An 18,675-nucleotide genomic window follows, 5' to 3' on the forward strand; every position below is an offset into this window, starting at 1 on the left:
GTGATTTGCAGGCAAAAAAAGGTACCAAGAAACCCTTCAGCTTAAATAGAAATAACAGCCATCCTTCGTATCTGCAAACAAATCCTCAGGAAAAAAAGATCTGTTCTGAAAACTATGATTTTATATTGAAAGAATGGCAGAGAAACTTCAATTTTTATTTTAAAAAATTGGTAAAAAAAACTTCTAAAACTTTTAAAGAAATTATTAGGTAACCCTCAGAATTTTTTGTTTTAAAAAATCAATCAAAGAACTTCTCCAAATTTCTAGGTTAAAGGATCCCGAATTTTAGGAAAAATCCACCAAAACAGAACCTTTGTTCTGATACCATGAAGTGATAATTGACTATTGTTGCATTAAATGAAGCAGATGAACAGTCCTTGTATAGATTATTACGAGATCTTTCCATAACAGAATCAATCAAGAACTAAAGACAACAGAAAGTTATTAAACTGAATAGCTAACAGAATAGAAAGTTACAACTGGCTTACAGAATAGAAAGTCAATAACTAAACTATCTAAACGACTTAAATGACCGTTATCAACGAAAAGTTACAATATTACTTTAATAAACCTGATATACTTCAAATAAAGAGCATATTTCATTATATTTTGATAACGAAAAAATTCTTCAAAGTCCTTCAAATCTGTGAATCACCTTCATGTTTCGTAACAAAAGCAAATTTAAGTTCCAAAAAGCTTATCAGAATAATAAATACAATAAAAATCCTCTTTAAAAAACAAAATCTTAATACCATTGTTATCTGCAAAATTGGAGTGATAATGTAAGCGATTGGCCTCTAGCATCTTAGACACTTCCTGTCCACTCTCAGAAGCCTTAAGAAACTGATCATCAATTTCCTGCAAAACCTCTAGAAGATCTTTTCCATCTTTTCCACCCTTTGAAACAGTTAAGGGCATTGGCGTCTCCTCCTTAATCACACCAGCCGATTGAGATGCCTTATGACTATAAGGCTTCTGTACAATTTCCTCTGGTGTATTTGCAGGTGAATCATGCGCATCTGTAACATCAAGAAAACAACTTTTAAGGTATGGGCATTCTTTTACAAGTACTAAACGTAAAACATTTCTGCATATGCTTGCATGAATATGTGTATTCAGACAGTATACAAATGTACCTATGGATTTTATGTGTCATACAAAAATTCTAAGTTTTTTCAGCCATATGTGGGCAGTTAAGCTTTAAGAAAAACAATAAACATATGAATTGTTCTGTAATTCTTGCACAGAAAAGCATAGGAAGCTATATATGCCTCTGAAACTTGTAAAATATAAGAAGTTAAACATGTGTTAAGAACTTGAGCTGATAGTGGTCAGTGAAGAGAATACAGATCGGCTGGTCTAATTTTTTAAGTTTGAGTTTGATGCAGGAACTCCCAAGGGTCATGAACTTTGACTCAGATGTGAGTTTTTGTTGAAATTCCACAGGTAGCTTCATCTGCAAGAGTTGTGTGGGTTGCCAACTAAGCTCTTCTCTGTTTGGTGACCTTTTTGAAATTTTCCGGAGCAAAGAAAATCCTTTTAGACCCCTCAATTTAGCTGTTAGTGTTTTCTGTGTTTTTTATAAGTGTTGCTCTTTCTAATAAATTCAAAATTATGCTTCTAATTTCAAAGATTAGTTGGTGGTTTTTTTGTCTTACTCCAAGGCAACTTTAGTTAAAATCTCGCTTTCCAGGAGTTATTTCAAAGATAATAAAAAATGGCAAAATTTGAGAATTGGGAAAATCTGCCAAAAGGGGTTAATTTTCTTCTTTTTTTTGTTTTGAGAGTTTTTCTTTTTGTTATTTAAGGATTTGCTGAACATTATAGAAGCAGGTTGGTGAATGGAAAGTAATTGGAGTTTCGAATTTGTTTTGTTGTCTCACAATTCTGGTTCCATAACAGCTGAATTAATTCAAATACATATTTTGTGCTACATCATTTGATATCAGAGAAGATTGGAAGAGGAAGAGGAAGAGGTGTTGCCAAATGCAGAGTAATACAAAATCTACAAAGGCAAGTAAGAGAATTTACAGAGCAATTAGACAATCAAAGAATACAAGGAGGGAATGAATCTGATGAAGAGGAAAGTGAAAGGGGTGTCAATCAAGATGAAGAACAGGGAAGAAAACAAGTGGAAGACATGAACTTCGATGAAAGAATGCTCAAGGCCTTAGAAAAGAAAAATAAAGGGATTAAGATTGACATTTCAAACTATGCAAGTAGTCTTAAGCCAAAGGAATTGATAGACAGGCTGAATGAGATTAGAAAAAATGTTGAATGTCAGCCTATGATAGAGGAAAAGAAGATAAAGTTCACATGCACAAAACTAAAAGTTCTGCAATGAAATTGTGGGATCATCTCCAAAAGGAAAGAAAAAGATCAAGGCATGGAATAAGATGGAGAAAAGGATGAGGGAAAAGTTTTTGCCCATAGATTATTCACAAACCCTCTTTCATAGGTTCCAAAATTTAAACCAAAACTTGTCTTTTGTGCAAGTTACACAAATGAATTATACAAGTTATCCACACATATAGAACATGAAGAAAATGATGAGCAGATGGCTACTACGTATATGAATGGCCTGAAATTCACTATTCAAGATGAATTGTGCATGCATTGTGTCAACAGTATGTAGTAAGCCTACCATTTGGCTCTAAAGGATGAAGAAAAACATAGCAGGACAAAGGGGTACATCAAACCCATTTCAGGGAGGTTCAAATTACGGCAAGGGAGATTCATCTTATGAGTTTGAAAAACAAGTAAACAACCGACAAGATCCTTAGAACCAAGAAAGAGGAAGAGGGTTGTAAAAAGGAAGAGGTTATGGTAGCAGAAGAGGAGGGGAAAACCAAAGAAAACCTTTCACTTGTTTCAGGTGTGCAGAGGAAGGATACAGAACTTTTGAAAGGTAAAATTATAACATGCGAGAAAGAAATCAAGGGGGACAACCTAGGGTGAATCTGATTCAAACTGAAAATACAGTAGAAGGCGCAGAACAAGAAGTTTCACCAGATGTGGGAGAAAGTCTCATGATGAGAAGAACAAAGATTATTCCAGGGAAGGATCAAGGTCCAACTAAGAGCTCTAAAGATTCATGGATTTGAAGTTTGAACCAATATTTCCAGAACCTGAAGCAGTTCAGACGGGGCAAGGTATGTCAAGTTATTGTTGATGGGGGTAGCTGTGAATCTATGATATCTAAAGAGATGATAGAAAAGTTGAATCTACATTGTTAGAAACATCCTGGTCCATACCACATTGTATGGTTTAAGAAAGGAAATGAAACCCTTGTTGATAAAAGATGCTTAATCAAGTTTAGCATAGGGAAGTTCTATAAGGATGAGATATAGTGTGATGTAATTCCAATAGATGTCTATCATATATTGTTAGGAAGGCCATGGCATATGCTAGAAAAGTCATGCATGATGGAGAGAAAAACACATACACCTTTTGGAAGGATAGATCTAAGGTGATTCTTTTGCCTCTTAAGGATGAGGGGAAGAGTAAGCCCATGTTCCCTACAAAAGAATTTGTCAAAGAAATGAAGGTAATAGGATGTTATGCACTAGTAGTCAGAAGAAGAGAAGAGACACACAATTTAGTACCACCAGAAGCACTGAAGATACTGGAAGAGTTTCTTGATGTTGTGTCTGATGAGTTACCTTATAGTCTACCATCAAAGAGGGACATTGAACACCATATTGCTATGATTCCAAGGGCCACTCTACCCAATCAGGCAACTTATTGGATGACTCCAACACAACATGCAGAACTGAATAAACAGGTCACAGAACTCATAACAAAAGGTCTGGTCAGAGAGAGCATGAGCCCAAGCTCAGTACCTACAGTGTTGACTCCAAAGAAGGAAGACACGTGTCAGATATGCACTAATAGAAGAGCAATTGATAAGATTACCATTAAATAGTGGTTTCCAATTCCTTGCATAAAGGACACAATGGATGGTAGGGGCCAAGTACTTCAGCAAGATTGATCTGCAAAGTGGCTATCACTAGATCCACATTCAAGAAGAGGATGAGCGGAAGACAACTCTTAAGTCTAGGGATGGTTTGTATGAATGGATGGTTATGCCATTTGGGCTTTTCCTAATGCGCCTAGTACACTCATGTGGTTGATGAATATTGTACTACGGCCTTACATTGGTAAGTTTACGGTGCTCATTTTGATGACATCTTGGTTTTTAGCAAAAGCGGAGAAGAACACTTACAACAGCTGAGGATTATCTTGGTTGTACTAAGAAAGTAGAATCTCTATGCAAATTCAAATAAGTGCTAATTCATGCAAAATAATTGGACTTTTTTGGGAGTTATCATTTCTAAAGATGGTGTTCAAATGAATCCCAAAAAGGTCAGGGCAATTCTAGAATGGTATAGTCCCAACAGCATAACAGAGGTAAGAAGCCTTCATGGATTGGTGACTTTCTATCAAATGTTAATTAGAGATTTTAGTAGCATTTTAGAGTTCTGTTTCTTGTAATGTCTTTGAAATTATGCTTTTAATTTCGAAGATTAGTTTGCAGTTTTTTTTTGGCGTAGTATAAGGCAGCTTTAGTTAAAACTCCAGCCTCCTAGGACTTTTCTCGAAGATTGCCAAAAATGGCAAAATTTGAAAATTGAGAAAATCTGCTGAAATGGGTGACTTTTATTTTATTTTATTTTTGACAGTTTTTTTGTTCTTTAAGGATTTGGTGAACATTGCAGAAGCAGGTTGGTGAATGGAAAATAATTGGAGTTTCGAATATGTATTGTTGTCTCACAATTCTGGTTCAATAACAGATGTTAATTTGAATACATATTTTGTGCTACATCAGAGTTGAATTGATGAATTGTTCAATAGTGACGCCCTACATATTATCTACATTCAATTTCATTTTTAATTTTCAAGAATCAATATTATCTGCAATTGCCAGAAAAGGAAATGAGACAGCATTTCTAGAAAGTTAACCATCTAAAAAGCCTTTGCAGAACTTGGGAAACTCAAAGAATATGCATACATTCTAGATAAAATCTATGTAAGGGTCTATGAAAAATTTGCACACTGTACTGGCCAATCCATTTTTAACAATGGTCACAAAAGTAGCTAGATGACCAAAAATACCTATAATAAATTAAAAATTGATCAATATGCAAAAAAAATGGCCCATAAAAATTACCATGTCATTAAATTCAGACAGATTCTTTTAGGGACATATTCCATTAAAAATGAATCAAACCTATGAAAGAAAAATATTATAATTCCAAAGAAGCACACAGGATTTACTAATATCACATATGGCAGAAACGCCAATGTCCTTATCAACAATAAATTATAATAGCTCACCAAATATTTATTTATGACAAATCATCGAAGTCTAAGAACACTTACCAGATTTTCAAAATATTAATTGGTAAGGCTAAGTTTTTAATAGGATACAAGTTATAATCTATACTTGTATATTTTTAGCCAATCTAACAAATTTAGCAAAAAGACTCACTGATTGTTTAAAGTTTTATGAAAATGAAGATTTATAAAATAAAACATGCATGTCTCCTGGACCAATACTGGTAGAATATTGCTGGTACATAATATTATTTTGTGAATCAAGGAAAGTGTATAAGAAAACATTAAAATCTTTTCTTTCTAATCTTATGCAATCTTAAACTAATTCTGAAAAAGAATTATACAATTTAGTATTAATTACTGGCAAAATAAATGAAAATGTTCATGGCCAATTTCGGAAAATTTTGCTATAAATTTGGTTCTTCAATAAAACTTGACTAAGTTATTTCAAAACTGCATGCATTAGATTATTATCATCAGGAAGAATCATGTGAATTGTAATTCTACCTGGTAGGTAATGCCTGGGAGGTTCCAATTTTTACTTCTTCCATTGATCAGAAAGCTTTTGCTAAGCTCTAACTATTAGGAAATGTTGCTTTGTCTGATTGCAATCAAACTTCTTGTAATTCACTTTGAAAATCATAGTTGCTTTCATTTCCATAGAATCAGGCCTTTGTGTTTGCCTTGAATATCTTTCTTGAAACTAAGATGCACAAAATTGTGAAACTAAACAAGATAAAATATCATACTGTATTTGCTGGAGGATATGTAACTCCGTGCAAACTTAAGTTAACAAATGGTTTGCAAGGCACAATTTCATGGTGTTCTTATTTGAGGAGAGAAGCTTCACAATTGAAGTTATGTTTTTTGTTGCTTCATTTCAAGAGGTGATATCTTTGCCATTTTGTACTCAATTTTGACAGTATGAAACATATTTGTACACTTCACAATTGTGTAGATAAACTATGCATTTTGATGCCATAAGTCACTTTGAATACCATAGCTACTTGCTATATAGATGCTAGATAGGTTCTTTGGGATGTATGTTACTGATGCAGAGCATCCACCCACTAACTCACCAACTAGGCTGGTCTATTCCATGTTGCAAATGAAGGTATTCTTCCCTTGCCAGTTCATCAATACCTTTCCTTTTCATAAGATTTCCTAAACCCTCAGGCTACCACCTATTCAACAGTTGCCCATTGACCTGACAAAACAGCCTTGAACAATCATTGCTCGAACTGTCCACATACTCCCTTGCCTCTGATTAAACGCTGACTCTATGAACATTCCCAATGCCCTTCTGAACATCAGACAACTAGCAACTGTCCAATTTCCCATTAAATGCTTAATCCACTTTCTCCCTGTTATTTGTATCAGAACTACCCCTTCCCAAGGGTTTTCCCACACCCACCCTTAAACAGATACTTGTCCCAATCCCAAGCCAACATTCAAACCCAACCAATCCACCATTGGACCATTCTTAACAGTTTACTGTCATTAAGACATTCAGACAACTACTGATTTGGTCACAATTAAAAAGGCCTCCAATTGAGTGTCCTTCCTTCCTAACCCCTTGGACACACTCGAAGTCATCCCACACCTCTCATCTTACTCACTTTTCCCCACAAAGACATTTCTGATTGTGTAAAGTGGAACCTAACTTTGTAATTTCTGTCAACACCTGGTCTGAGACTGTGTCAGTCCATTCCTTCATTGGATCCACATGAAAATGGTTGCATGTCTCCCTGCAAATGGCCTGGACATCAAACATACCTTAACTAGATTCATCCCTCTCAGTTAGAGGGCTTATTGAACGAAAAACATAGAGAGTTTTACATTTTATACCAGTCCCTGGACACCCTAGGTAGGGTTTAAACCAGTTTTACAAAAACTTGAATATCTTTCTTCAAACTAAATGAAATAGATTGATTCCAATACAAAAATGAAGAGAAAACAATGCTTTACGACATTGAGACAGCAACCAAAAGATTTCAATAAGTTTTTACCATGAAAAGTGTCTGTGATCAGACAGTTAAACAGGAAAACCATGAGTAATTTGCAAGGAACCTTTGATCTTTATTGCCAAACTTATAACTAACGACCCAATACATACCTTTTGGATCATTTACAACATATTTATAAGCATGCAAACTTGTTCCAGCCGATAGAACTTCCCCAAACAACCAAAACTGATTGGTGCCAAAAAGTTGTCAAGCTAATGACCCCAAATGGTTACATTATGTGTTTTTACATCAAATATGGCTTAAAATTCCCAATTCCACCTTTCCTCTTATAATTGTGACCATGTGACACATTGACAATCTTTTGCAACATGACAATTTTTCAGGACCTATGAACCTAATGACCCTACTAACATGTTAATTGGCTCTTAATGGCCTTATTACATCATATTTGGTACTCATAGACCTTATTTACATCCATGGTCCTTCAAAACACAAATAGGGGTAGGGGGGCTCTTGTATTAACCTTCATTCACGTGTACTTTGCTATTAAACAAACTTTTGTCCATTTATTCTCATGAGAGATGCATTCATGTTGAATCACTACTCGTGAAATATGGGTCAATGAGTTTGACTCAAAAACTACAGAGTTAAATCCTGATAGCAATATCACAAATTACTTGTACAAATTGTTCACATTTTAGGGATAGCTGCATGTCTTTACCGCCATACCTTTATCTACTCAACATTATATGTACTATTTGCAATATGGTTAATGCTTCTCTGATTTCATCTTTGAGCAAATAATGTACCTATTATTTGTTCCTACATACAAGGAAAGTGTAATGGAAAGTTACTCATGCACACTGTTGCGATTCATACGCTGGAGTCCTTTTTATGGACGCTTTGCATTTCGTTAAATATTTGTGGAAGCTTACCTCCTCCATTTATAGATACTTATGTGTTGTCCCAAGCTTTGAATTTGAGTTTGTCTTTTGTGATAATGAAATTTGGATATAATTTAACAAGAAAAAACTAGAAAAAAAATCGTGATTAAATTTGTATTTACAAATTCGATTTTTCAAAGATTACAATTTATAAAAATATATATATAATTGTACTAAAATTAAATATATTATTATAAGAATCAAAAGTTTAATAAAATATACTTTTAAAAAATGTATTTATTTTTAAAGTGCAAGCTAAACTTTTTGACATGATTAGTGACTTTGGCACGACACACCCTCCAGCTCCCAAGCTAAGAACTAGTGAGGCCGCAAATGGGGGACTTCATCCCCATTACAAAGTTGAGGCCTGAGCACATTGGATCAGCAAATGTCTAAGACACAAGCCCACAATCACAATGGCCCAGCATAGGTTTCAACTTGAGTGGGGACAACAAAATCACCACCACTTTAACAACACAGTTACACACTAGGTAGTAAACCCCAAAAATACAATCAAAAATTTAATCTAATTTGTATTGATATTAAATTTTAAATGTTAATATATAAATATATTAGAATTAAAAATCAAGTTTATATATTTTAAACATATTAGTTTTAAAATAATGAATAAGGAGCAAAATTAAATAACAAATGGACGTGTAAAACATAAAATATGAATATGCAATGTTTTTTAAATAAATAATAATATAAAAACTGAAATAAAACCAAAAAACTATAATGAAAATATTAAATATCAAAGCCTTGTCACATTAAGCGTCCTACGATCTGAAGCATATAGTTCGATTTTTTTTTTTTGTCTAAATCTACTCGTGATTCACCTTGGTCCACTTGTCAATCAGCTCGACCCACTACTGAAATATGAAAAATGAATGATGTTACATACTCCAAGCCATGGAAAAAATGTCACAAAACAAAAATATCACAAAGGGTTACATTCCATTAGTTTCTTCTCCAACAACTTGAAAGAAACCCCTGAAAAATACGTTCTCCAATATATTTAATTTGAAAAAACATCCTAGATTGTGCAAATTCTAAGTGAATTTAAATGTCTTTTTTCATTATTTAATGTTTGTCAAATTTCAAACCTCACGGCTGGAATGCATCAAACATTCTAACTTAGCTTTAAGGAATTTATTTACAAAAGACACCTTTGGCATTGTCTCATTTGCATTTTTGACATGCTCCAATTTTTTGGCCATCTTTCTCTCATTCATGTGGTTTTGTGTCTCTCTTAACCCTTAACCCTTGATGGTAAACAAATTTGTCACTGCAAATTCAAATTTAAAATTGACCCAATTTGCCCATGGAGCAATGACAACCATACCAATAGTTTGAAAGATTGCAATCAGACTACAACCTTCCTCTGAGTTTGAGAGGGGCAGCACCCTTGTATGATAAGGATATTTGTATTTTGTGTACTTTTCAGCTGAGAGTGCCAAAAGGAGAAAAACAAAATTGTAATGTCCCTTATAGGACCTATCCCAGTTTATGCCCTATAATGTAATTGAAGTAGTTCGAGTTATGATGCAGGAGCAGAGTTGTCTCAATGCAGAGTTGCTATTTGTGGAAGCTTGCTATTTAGTAACTCGGTCATACGAGCTCGGAATGTTCTGATTTCAGAGGTGGAAGTTCATCTTGGATATATCAACTTGTCAGTTGAAGTTCACTGCCATATCATGAGTTTTCGAGAAGTTATTACAGATTTTTGGTATAAATTTTTGGCATAAGACTTTGAGCTCAGTTTTGAAGGCCTAAGTGGCCCCGGATGAAGGTCAAAACTCGGCTGACAAGAGCTTGCTCCAGTCAAGTGTTGTAGAATAAAAGTTGGTGATTCCAAAATGGGATTAGAATAGCCAATCGACTCAACAGTTCGCAAGTTATGGTCTTCGGAAGTTGGGCTACTTGAAAACCCTGAAATAAAATTTGCAATTGTTTTGGGCCGACATTGTATGTAATTTTAGTGTTGGTCAGCCTCAAGGGTTAGGTATTGAATGTCTAGAACCTTCCCGGGCAGTAGAAAATTGCCTATTTAAGAAAGGCATGTAGCTTGTCTACGACAGTTTTGGGCGATAGTTCACAGCTCTATCTTACAGATTATTGTAAAAAAGATGCCCATGTGGGTTTGCATATTGTATTTCAAAATTTTGTGATTCTACATTTGTGGAGATAATAAGCCCATATTTTGTTCGCACAAATTGTTGTTGTTTCTGTATTTATGTTATGTGTTTGTGGTATAAAGGGGTGCACTCTTCATCAAGTTAGGAGAGATGTCTTACCAATTGGAAAATTTCCTCTATTTTGCCTAGGGAGTGAGCCCTACAAACATCAAATAGAGACAAGTGCACATACATAGATACATGCATATAACTATCATGTAACCTTTACAAACTAATAATTAAATAGATGCATAATGCTAATTCTAGGGGAACAAAATTAAGAGTTTGCTCATAGTATTAATTTGTTCTACTCACATGAACTGTCTCCTTACAATTAGAACATTTGCATGATGTAGTCCATGCTCATTCCACCACATGCCCTATTCCCTTGCCCTTGTATGATATAGTTCATGCTCATTCCGCCGCATGCCCTATTCCCTTGCCCTTGTCTGATGTAGTTCATGCCCATTCCACCACATGCTTCTTGCCTTTATCTGATGTAGCATGGCTCATTCCATTAAAGACGTATCATTGGCCCTTGTATGATGTAACACAATGTAAGATGTAACACAACCCATTCTACCACAAGACTTATCTTGTGAGGAATTGATATGATACATGAAGAATGCATGTAGTCTCCTACTGAGATTTCTCAACTTATTTATTTTTACAGACTATAATATACTATAGAATACACAAAACCTGACCTTTTTATATAGCATATAAAATTATTAGTAGAAACTTAAGAAAAGTAATGCAGTGCATGTACACGTAAAATATATAGACATATACATATATGTGTGTGTACATAAAATGACGTTCGATAATTATCTAAAATTTATGACATGCGCACCAAAATACTTTAGAAATATAAGCTAATGAGTATAGTTAAGTCACATCATAGCCTACCTCTGCTATCTGGCTATGATTCTAGGCTTGTAAGTCCTTGGAATTTCCTTGTATATCGTTATCTATGTTGGGTGCTTACAACTTCTTCCAAGTTATTTGTGGTTGGCTCTATTGATGATCAAAGCTGATTTATTTGTTCAATATACTGGTGGCTATTTCCTTTAAACCGACTCTTCATGCCTTCCTTTGTTCTCATATCATCCTATTTTATAATTGGCTCACAAATGTGTATGCGAATGGTTGTGTCTTTCCTGTGTGTGTTATTCCTTTAATAATAAAGGTAATCAATATTGATTCTGAAGTAAACACCCTATAGTTCATGTGATAGTTATACCACTGATTATGGTTATCATTCTGGAAAATATTGAACTATCAAGTTATATCAATAGTTTACTAATTAATTAATTTATCGAATTATCAAATAATTTGGTATGCTAATTAATATTAGTAAGCATCATGGGCGAGTGTGTAGCCGAGTTGGTGTGAAGACGAATCATGAGGTGTAGTACTAAGCTAATGATCTTGGTGCTACTCATAAACTCTAGTTCGAGTCACACCTAGATTATGACAAACCCTTTTAAGGGCGAGCATGTAGTTGAGTTGATGCGAAGGCAAGTCGTGAGGCGTAGTGTTAGGCAAATGATCTCAGTGCTACGCATCAACTCCAATTTGAAACACACATAGATTATAACAAACCCTTTAAAGGTCAAGTTTGTAACTAAGTTGGTGTGAAGGCAAGTTGTGAGGTATAGTATTAGGCCAAGGATCTCAATGCTATGCATCAACTTCGGTTTGAGTCACACCTAGATTACCACAAACTCTTTTAAGGGTGACTAACTAGCCCAGTAGGTGTGAAGGAAAGTTGTGAGCCGTAGTGTTAGGCTAATGATCCAGGTGCTACCCATCAACTTTGATTTCAATCACACCTAGATTACCACAAACCCTATTAAGGACGAGTGTCTAGCCGAGTTGGTGTTAAGGTGAGTCGTGGGGCATAGTGTTAAGCTAATGATCCTAGTGCTACATATCAACTTTGGTTCAAGTTACACCTAGATTACCACAAACCCTTTTGGGAGCAAAACATGAAAGCAAAGGCTATGAGGGAAGTTTAGAAATCTTTTGGGGTTAGGGTCCCTCCCTTCTCTCCCTCCTCCCATCCTTCCTCAACCATCTAACCTAGCTTTGCGTAGAGCAATTTAGAGTGTGTGGCAAAATAAAGTACATTTTGAACCAGGTGGCTCCTCTGGCCACATTTTACTTACAAATCAAGGTTGCGCAGGCTCTAGTAGAATCGGGTGATTTGTTGGTTGGCAGGCATGCGTCGGTTGGAGATCCTCCCCTCACAACACCCTTCACCAAGTTTTTGTCAGGAAATGGCACCAAGACAACAGTCGAAGACCTCCAATACAGCTTTGCACCTGCTAGAGGGATCAACTTTTGGGTGATTTCCCTAGTGTTGGTGGTGCAACAAAGCGGACCATTAAGATTTCCTATAAAAGACTAGGGTTGCAGAGGTTGAACCTATCAGTGGATAGACAAATTCCAACATCTTCTAAAGATTTTAGTATTGATTTGGTTGATACCATCAACAAGGAGGTAATTCACAATCTTTCAATTTTATTTGGGAGCGATTTGATCGACATATTTAGGGGCTTTTTACCAAGCTTGCATACATGGAATTTTTCAACTAGGAACTCATGCTCATAAGATGAGTTCAACTTTATCCCACTGCCAAGGGTTTCTTTATTATAGTTTTTGAAAAGATTCAATACTGGAAAAATGATTCTTTGTGACCAGGTGTGGTGTTGGGGAGAAGTTTTTGACAAAATACCAATCTAGGTAAGGCTCCTGAATCTTCCTCCTCATTTATGGAGTCTTGTCTTGAGGCAATTGGTGATTCACTAGGGAATTTTTTGTTGGTGGATGAAAATTCCTCAAACTTGTATCACTCAACCTACGTACATATTTTAGTAGAAATGGATATTGCACATGGGCTTCTTGCTGAATTTTAGATAAAAACTTCGAAAGGTTGTTGGGTACAGGCTTTGGATTACAAAGATATTTCTTTTAGGTGCAAGATTTGTTTCCAGGCTGGTCACATGGCTATGAAATGTGAAAAAATGAGGTCATACAAGGATGTTTCATAATGGAAAGATGTGTTTGATCACCACTATATGATAGAGAAGAAAGGGGGAAAACAAAAGAGTTTCTCTCAGGCTGCAATGGAGGAAACACCTCAAAAGAACACAGGGTCAATTTCACAGAAGGTGCCCAAAACTCAACTACCTTAGGTGCCCCTACAAAAATCTAACACTGGAACTCTAGAGGACAAACAAAATATTATGGCAAAATAATGAATGTGTTATTAAACAGAGATCATAAATGATCTATATATACAAGTATACACAAGAATGTTTCTATAATGAACAAATAAAGATAAATAGAACCATTATGGAGAGAGAAAGAGAAAGTTTCCATAATGAACAGAGAGAAAATATGGATTCATAGAAGAAGAATGACCATTAGAAATAGAAGAAAATATACGGAAGAAAAAGAAACTAAATTAAACAGATTACTCAAATACCCTCCCTTAATGGTCAATCTAACTTCAAAACAAAAAAAATTGCGGGAGAATCCTTAAAAGTCATAAAAGGCAAACTCGAGCTGATCAGTGAGCTCTGCATGTTCCGCAATATTGGTATGTGGTAGCATCGAGTGTGGTAGGATGAGTCTCGGTACCCGAAACAAGTGCCTCAAGGCAACAGTACTCAAAGATCACCATCATTCTATGCTTTCAAGTGTTGTAGTTATTTCCGTTAAATTGTTGACAGCCTTCTAAGAGAAGATTGGTGAGAGATGCCATGACACTTTTTTTTTAAACGTAAATATCTGAAAGCGCATGAACTTGAAGGCAATTTGATGGAATGAAGAGGTACCCAAAAGAGAGCTCAAAATACCCAAAAAGAATATGTTGTTTGATTCTGGTTCTGTTGGCTCAAAAATCAAGGCACAAAAATTGAGGCACCCGAAAAAATGGACGACAACCCAGTTGAGCTCTTGAAAAACCCACCAAGAATCTATTAAAAAAAATGATCCCGTATGTAGTGGCTCCCATGTTTGCATTTTGTACCTTGTTATATTTTGTTTTCGAGAGATACATTGACACTCGTGTCTTACGACATTTGAGATGACCTGATGTTCAGATACCATATTTTGATTGTCGATATCATAGATGTTAGATGCTATGTTGTTCAGTTTGATCATATTTGCACGATGATGTGCATTGATGTGATAGGATGCTTTATGATCATATTTGGTTATTTGTATTCGAACATATAATCTGTTTATGTTTATACAATGGACTTATTGGATTCTGGATACTTGGATTTGGGGCTATGGTTATTTACTACATTCTTGCTTTGTGATGCCTTATGCAAAAGTCAATGATGTAAATGGATTATTTCAGTATAATTTGATAAATGGTTATTTAATGTGATTTAATGCATTGTCACTTCAGCTACATTATTATATGCAATTACACTTGATCGTGTTATTTAGTGTGCAGGATTTATGTCCCTAGTAGTGGCACATGGAGTTAGTGATTCAGTTGTTCATATTTAACCAATGTCGTCCCTGTATGGTCAACGTATCCTATTTAATTGTTTAAATTAAACCCTTCGGTGATTTAATAAATTTGGACTCATTTGCATTATGTGATTAGACCCATGAGCGTGTCTGTGCATTTAGAGGTCTGCATTTGTCGTGAAAGTTATTAAGGAAATTCTATGATTTTGGTTTAAGGGAATTTTGGGGTTTATCTTATTTTATTTTATTTCCCGACAGCTTTGTCATAGTTGAATTCTAATTACTTGGAATAGCTTGTTTTTGTTTGGGTTGATTTAGGGTTTAACTAAGTGACCTGGTTAATTACCCTAATACTTTATTCACTCGAAAAGTGAATAAATATCCAAAAAGGAATTTTATTCCTCACTTCTCACTCTCCAAATTTAGGATATTTCAAAGCAAATTCCAAATCCTCCTCGAGAGGAATTATTGTTCTGTTCGCTATAGAAGCTATGGGCGTGGGATCGTCACGAGATTGCTCTCGTTGGATCCAGCTTGGGGAGACCTTGGATTGCCATGGATTTCAGCAACTTTAGCAAGATTTTTATTCTGTTGTTCAAATTCCCGTTTTTTGCCCTTTTGGCTATCAAGTAGGGCTCTACTGTTTTTCTGTTTCAGCTCCGTTGTTGCTTCCATTTTTGGTAGTTGTACATCAATTTGTTGAGAGCTAGTGTTCTCCGTTTCTGATTGCTAGCTCTACCCAGTTGGTTGGGTATGAGAGTTTCCCTATTTATCAGGATGAGGGTTTGGGGTTTTGCACTGTTATGCTAGTCTTTTTGCATACGGTGTTCAAACCCGATTTTTATTGGATTTTTGTGGCTCATTTGCCCAAGGGTAGAATGTGTTTTATTTTAGTTGATTTTCGTCAACGTTTGGTTTTTGAGGTTTACGCCTTGATTTGCATGCCACTCAATTTTCTCAAGATTTCTTGGCATGGTATTGGTCGTGGATGTAGATTATCCGTAGGATGTTAATTTGACCACTATTGCATTTTTATGTTGCATTGGGATACATGCCACATACGTACTCTCGATCTTGTATTCAATTGAGTGTTGTAATGCTTGTGTTCTCATCCAGCCCTTGTTTATTATGATCTTCGTAGAGTTGGTGTGCCCACACAAGAACACGTGTGCGTGATTTGTCAGTTCTTGTGAGACCCAAAGTCCCAAGTGATTCCGATAGAGTTATGTTCATTAGGGTTGGGTTGGGAATATGCATTGCTTGCAAGCACTCATCATGTGATGAGCATGGGTATGTAGGGTAGGCAATGGAGGGGCTTCTCTCGTAACCTTGGTGTCCATTTCCCAATTGGTTGGCATTAAGAAGTTTCTAAGTAAATGATAACTAAAGAAATAAACTGAGTAAAAAAACTAAGATAATTAAAATGTGATAACCTATAAGGTTTGATCCTTGGGTACGTGCCTATACGATTTATCCGAGGGCGAGTGTCTTGCAGTTTGATTCTAAGGACATTCGATGATAGCCTCCAAGGGAGTACCTTGAGAGAGTTTCTGCACTAGGTCTAGCTTAGGAGTACCAAGCATATTACTCTCCACTATAGTCCCTACATAGTTGACCCATAGAGTGTCTGACCAGGACCTATTGTAACTACATTGTCTTGTGATCTTGGTTTCAGTCCTCTTTACTATCTAGCGTGAGTGTTAGCCATGAACATTTGTTTTATGTGTGTTTATGGTTGGATCATTATCTCCATCAACACAATGGGAGTGGGCCTACAGGTTACACATGGTTGGGAGGAGTAGCTACCTATACCACTGTTGGGGACCGATGTACAAAGACGGTCTATTTCCAGTGGAGACCAATGTTTGATGTTCACTTGGTATATTCAAGTTTCCAGAGTATGTTTCCTTGCGAGTTATGCCTTAATTGAAATGCTTGGATATCATGTTTAGATGATGCTAGTTTCCTTGATGCATTCCTTTATTATGATGTTTTAGCATATGGTTAGATGATTTCATTTACTTTTAGTTGGAGTATCTATGCTTTGTTGGATTAGCATGTTAGATCTTCATGTTCTTATGTTGTTATTACGTTGTAGTAGTAACACCCTCACAAAACAGCTCCGACTAGCTAGTTGGCAGTTTGGGATGTTACACTTGGGGAATGGCTAGGGCCCTTGAGGTCTCATGATGCTATTACAGTTGGGAGGAACAGAGAATGAGTTTTGGTTGTTTTGGTGCTTAGTTGTTTATGTTTTCTTCATATGATGTTCAATTTATGAACCGTGTATGTAAATTGTGATGTTGCTTTCCGCATGTCCCTTCATATGTTGTTATGAATTAGATGGTTAAATGGTTTCTTCTTCCTGTTGCATGGTGTCTCCTATTTCATGCCTTCGAGTGACATTTCCTTGATTACAATGGTTTTGACACTCCCCAGTGTGGAGTTTCTTACCTTGTTTGCCTTCTAAACTTGTTATCTTGCCTTTTGGTTTTGAACTTAGGCAATATTTGTTCAGCATTGCGATACCTAAAAAGTTTCACACCATAGTAGTGAGAAATATCGTACGGCACTAGTAAAGTGTCACCTGGCCATACTGAGAAGCATCACCTAACTATAGTGAAAAGTATCACCTAGATGAAAAGTATCGCATGGCTGTAGTAAAGTATCACTTGGCTATGGAGAAAAGTATCACACGGCTATAGTAATGTATCACCTGGTTATAGTGAAACACTGAAATGTATCGCCTGGTTATAGTGTTGCCTAGGATTGTGAGTAGACCTGCTCGAGCAACAAGCATGCACTTTTTGACTTGTTCGATACTTTTCGAGAGGTGATTCGGCTACCCTTTACAAAGTTCTTGAACTCTATAGAGTTTGACTTTTTGAATTCGGGATCTTTCAGATCCAAATGTGTTTGTAACCTCTATAGCATTGTAGTTTTGGTTAGTAGTGTCGCTTGGAGATTTGTTGGTTGTCTCGATTGGTTGGTTAAGTCTTCCATTGCATCTTATGATTGATTGCATGTTGATGTTGTTTAATACCATGCTTGTTCAAAAAAAAATGTATTGGCTTTTATTTTTCTTTGTTCCACGGATCTCCAAGCAGGGCATTACATCGTACAGAAAATAAGGGTTTCAAACAAAAATGGCCTGGGCTGAAAAAAGCTTCAAAATAATGGCAGATTTGCAGAAAAATAGCAGACTCTAGACGCAAGTTTAATGTAGAGGGTTTTAGAAAGCCTAGAGGCCTCCAAATAAGTAAAGAACCATAAAAGAGGTGAAAACAGTCATTGTTTTTTGCAGAAAAAAATGACCAGGAGTTGCAGAAAATCTCATGAAACTAGACGGGATTTGCAGCAGAAATAACTCCAAAAAACAGCAACTTCGACACCCTGCAAAGGCAGGAAAAAAACCTAAAATGACCAACACAAGGGCACAATTTGCAGACTTAAAGCCCAGGCTGAAAATTATTTTCAAATAAAAAAAGGTGCTGATAATTTCAAAAACGAAATTCTTATTTTTATTCAAAAAAAGTTCCAAGTATTTGCTCTAATACCATATCATGGTAAAATAATGAATGCGTTATTAAATAGAGATCATAAATGATCTCTATATACAATTATACACAAGAATGTTTCTATAACGAACGAATAGAGAGAACTAAAAAGTTTCCATGATGAACAGAGAGAGAATAAGAGAACATAGAAGAAGAGTAACCATTAGAAATATAAGTAAATCTATGGAAGAGAGAAACA

General features: G+C 35.7%; 1 protein-coding gene across 1 annotated transcript in view; it reads right to left on the reverse strand.

Annotated features, from left to right (window-relative positions):
* LOC149541301 (protein ALTERED PHOSPHATE STARVATION RESPONSE 1-like) overlaps positions 1-18,675 on the reverse strand; it is an 80,456-nt gene that overhangs the window by 54,763 nt on the left and 7,018 nt on the right. The window contains exon 2 of the mRNA XM_089796593.1: positions 753-1,019. Within this exon, the coding sequence (XP_089652719.1) occupies positions 753-1,019 (267 nt within the window). The remainder of the gene's footprint in view (positions 1-752; positions 1,020-18,675) is intronic.

The sequence above is a fragment of the Cupressus sempervirens genome, chromosome 8 (genome assembly GCF_028749045.1).
Source record: "Cupressus sempervirens isolate cs-2001-9-10 chromosome 8, ASM2874904v1, whole genome shotgun sequence".
NCBI classification, from domain to species: domain Eukaryota; kingdom Viridiplantae; phylum Streptophyta; class Pinopsida; order Cupressales; family Cupressaceae; genus Cupressus; species Cupressus sempervirens.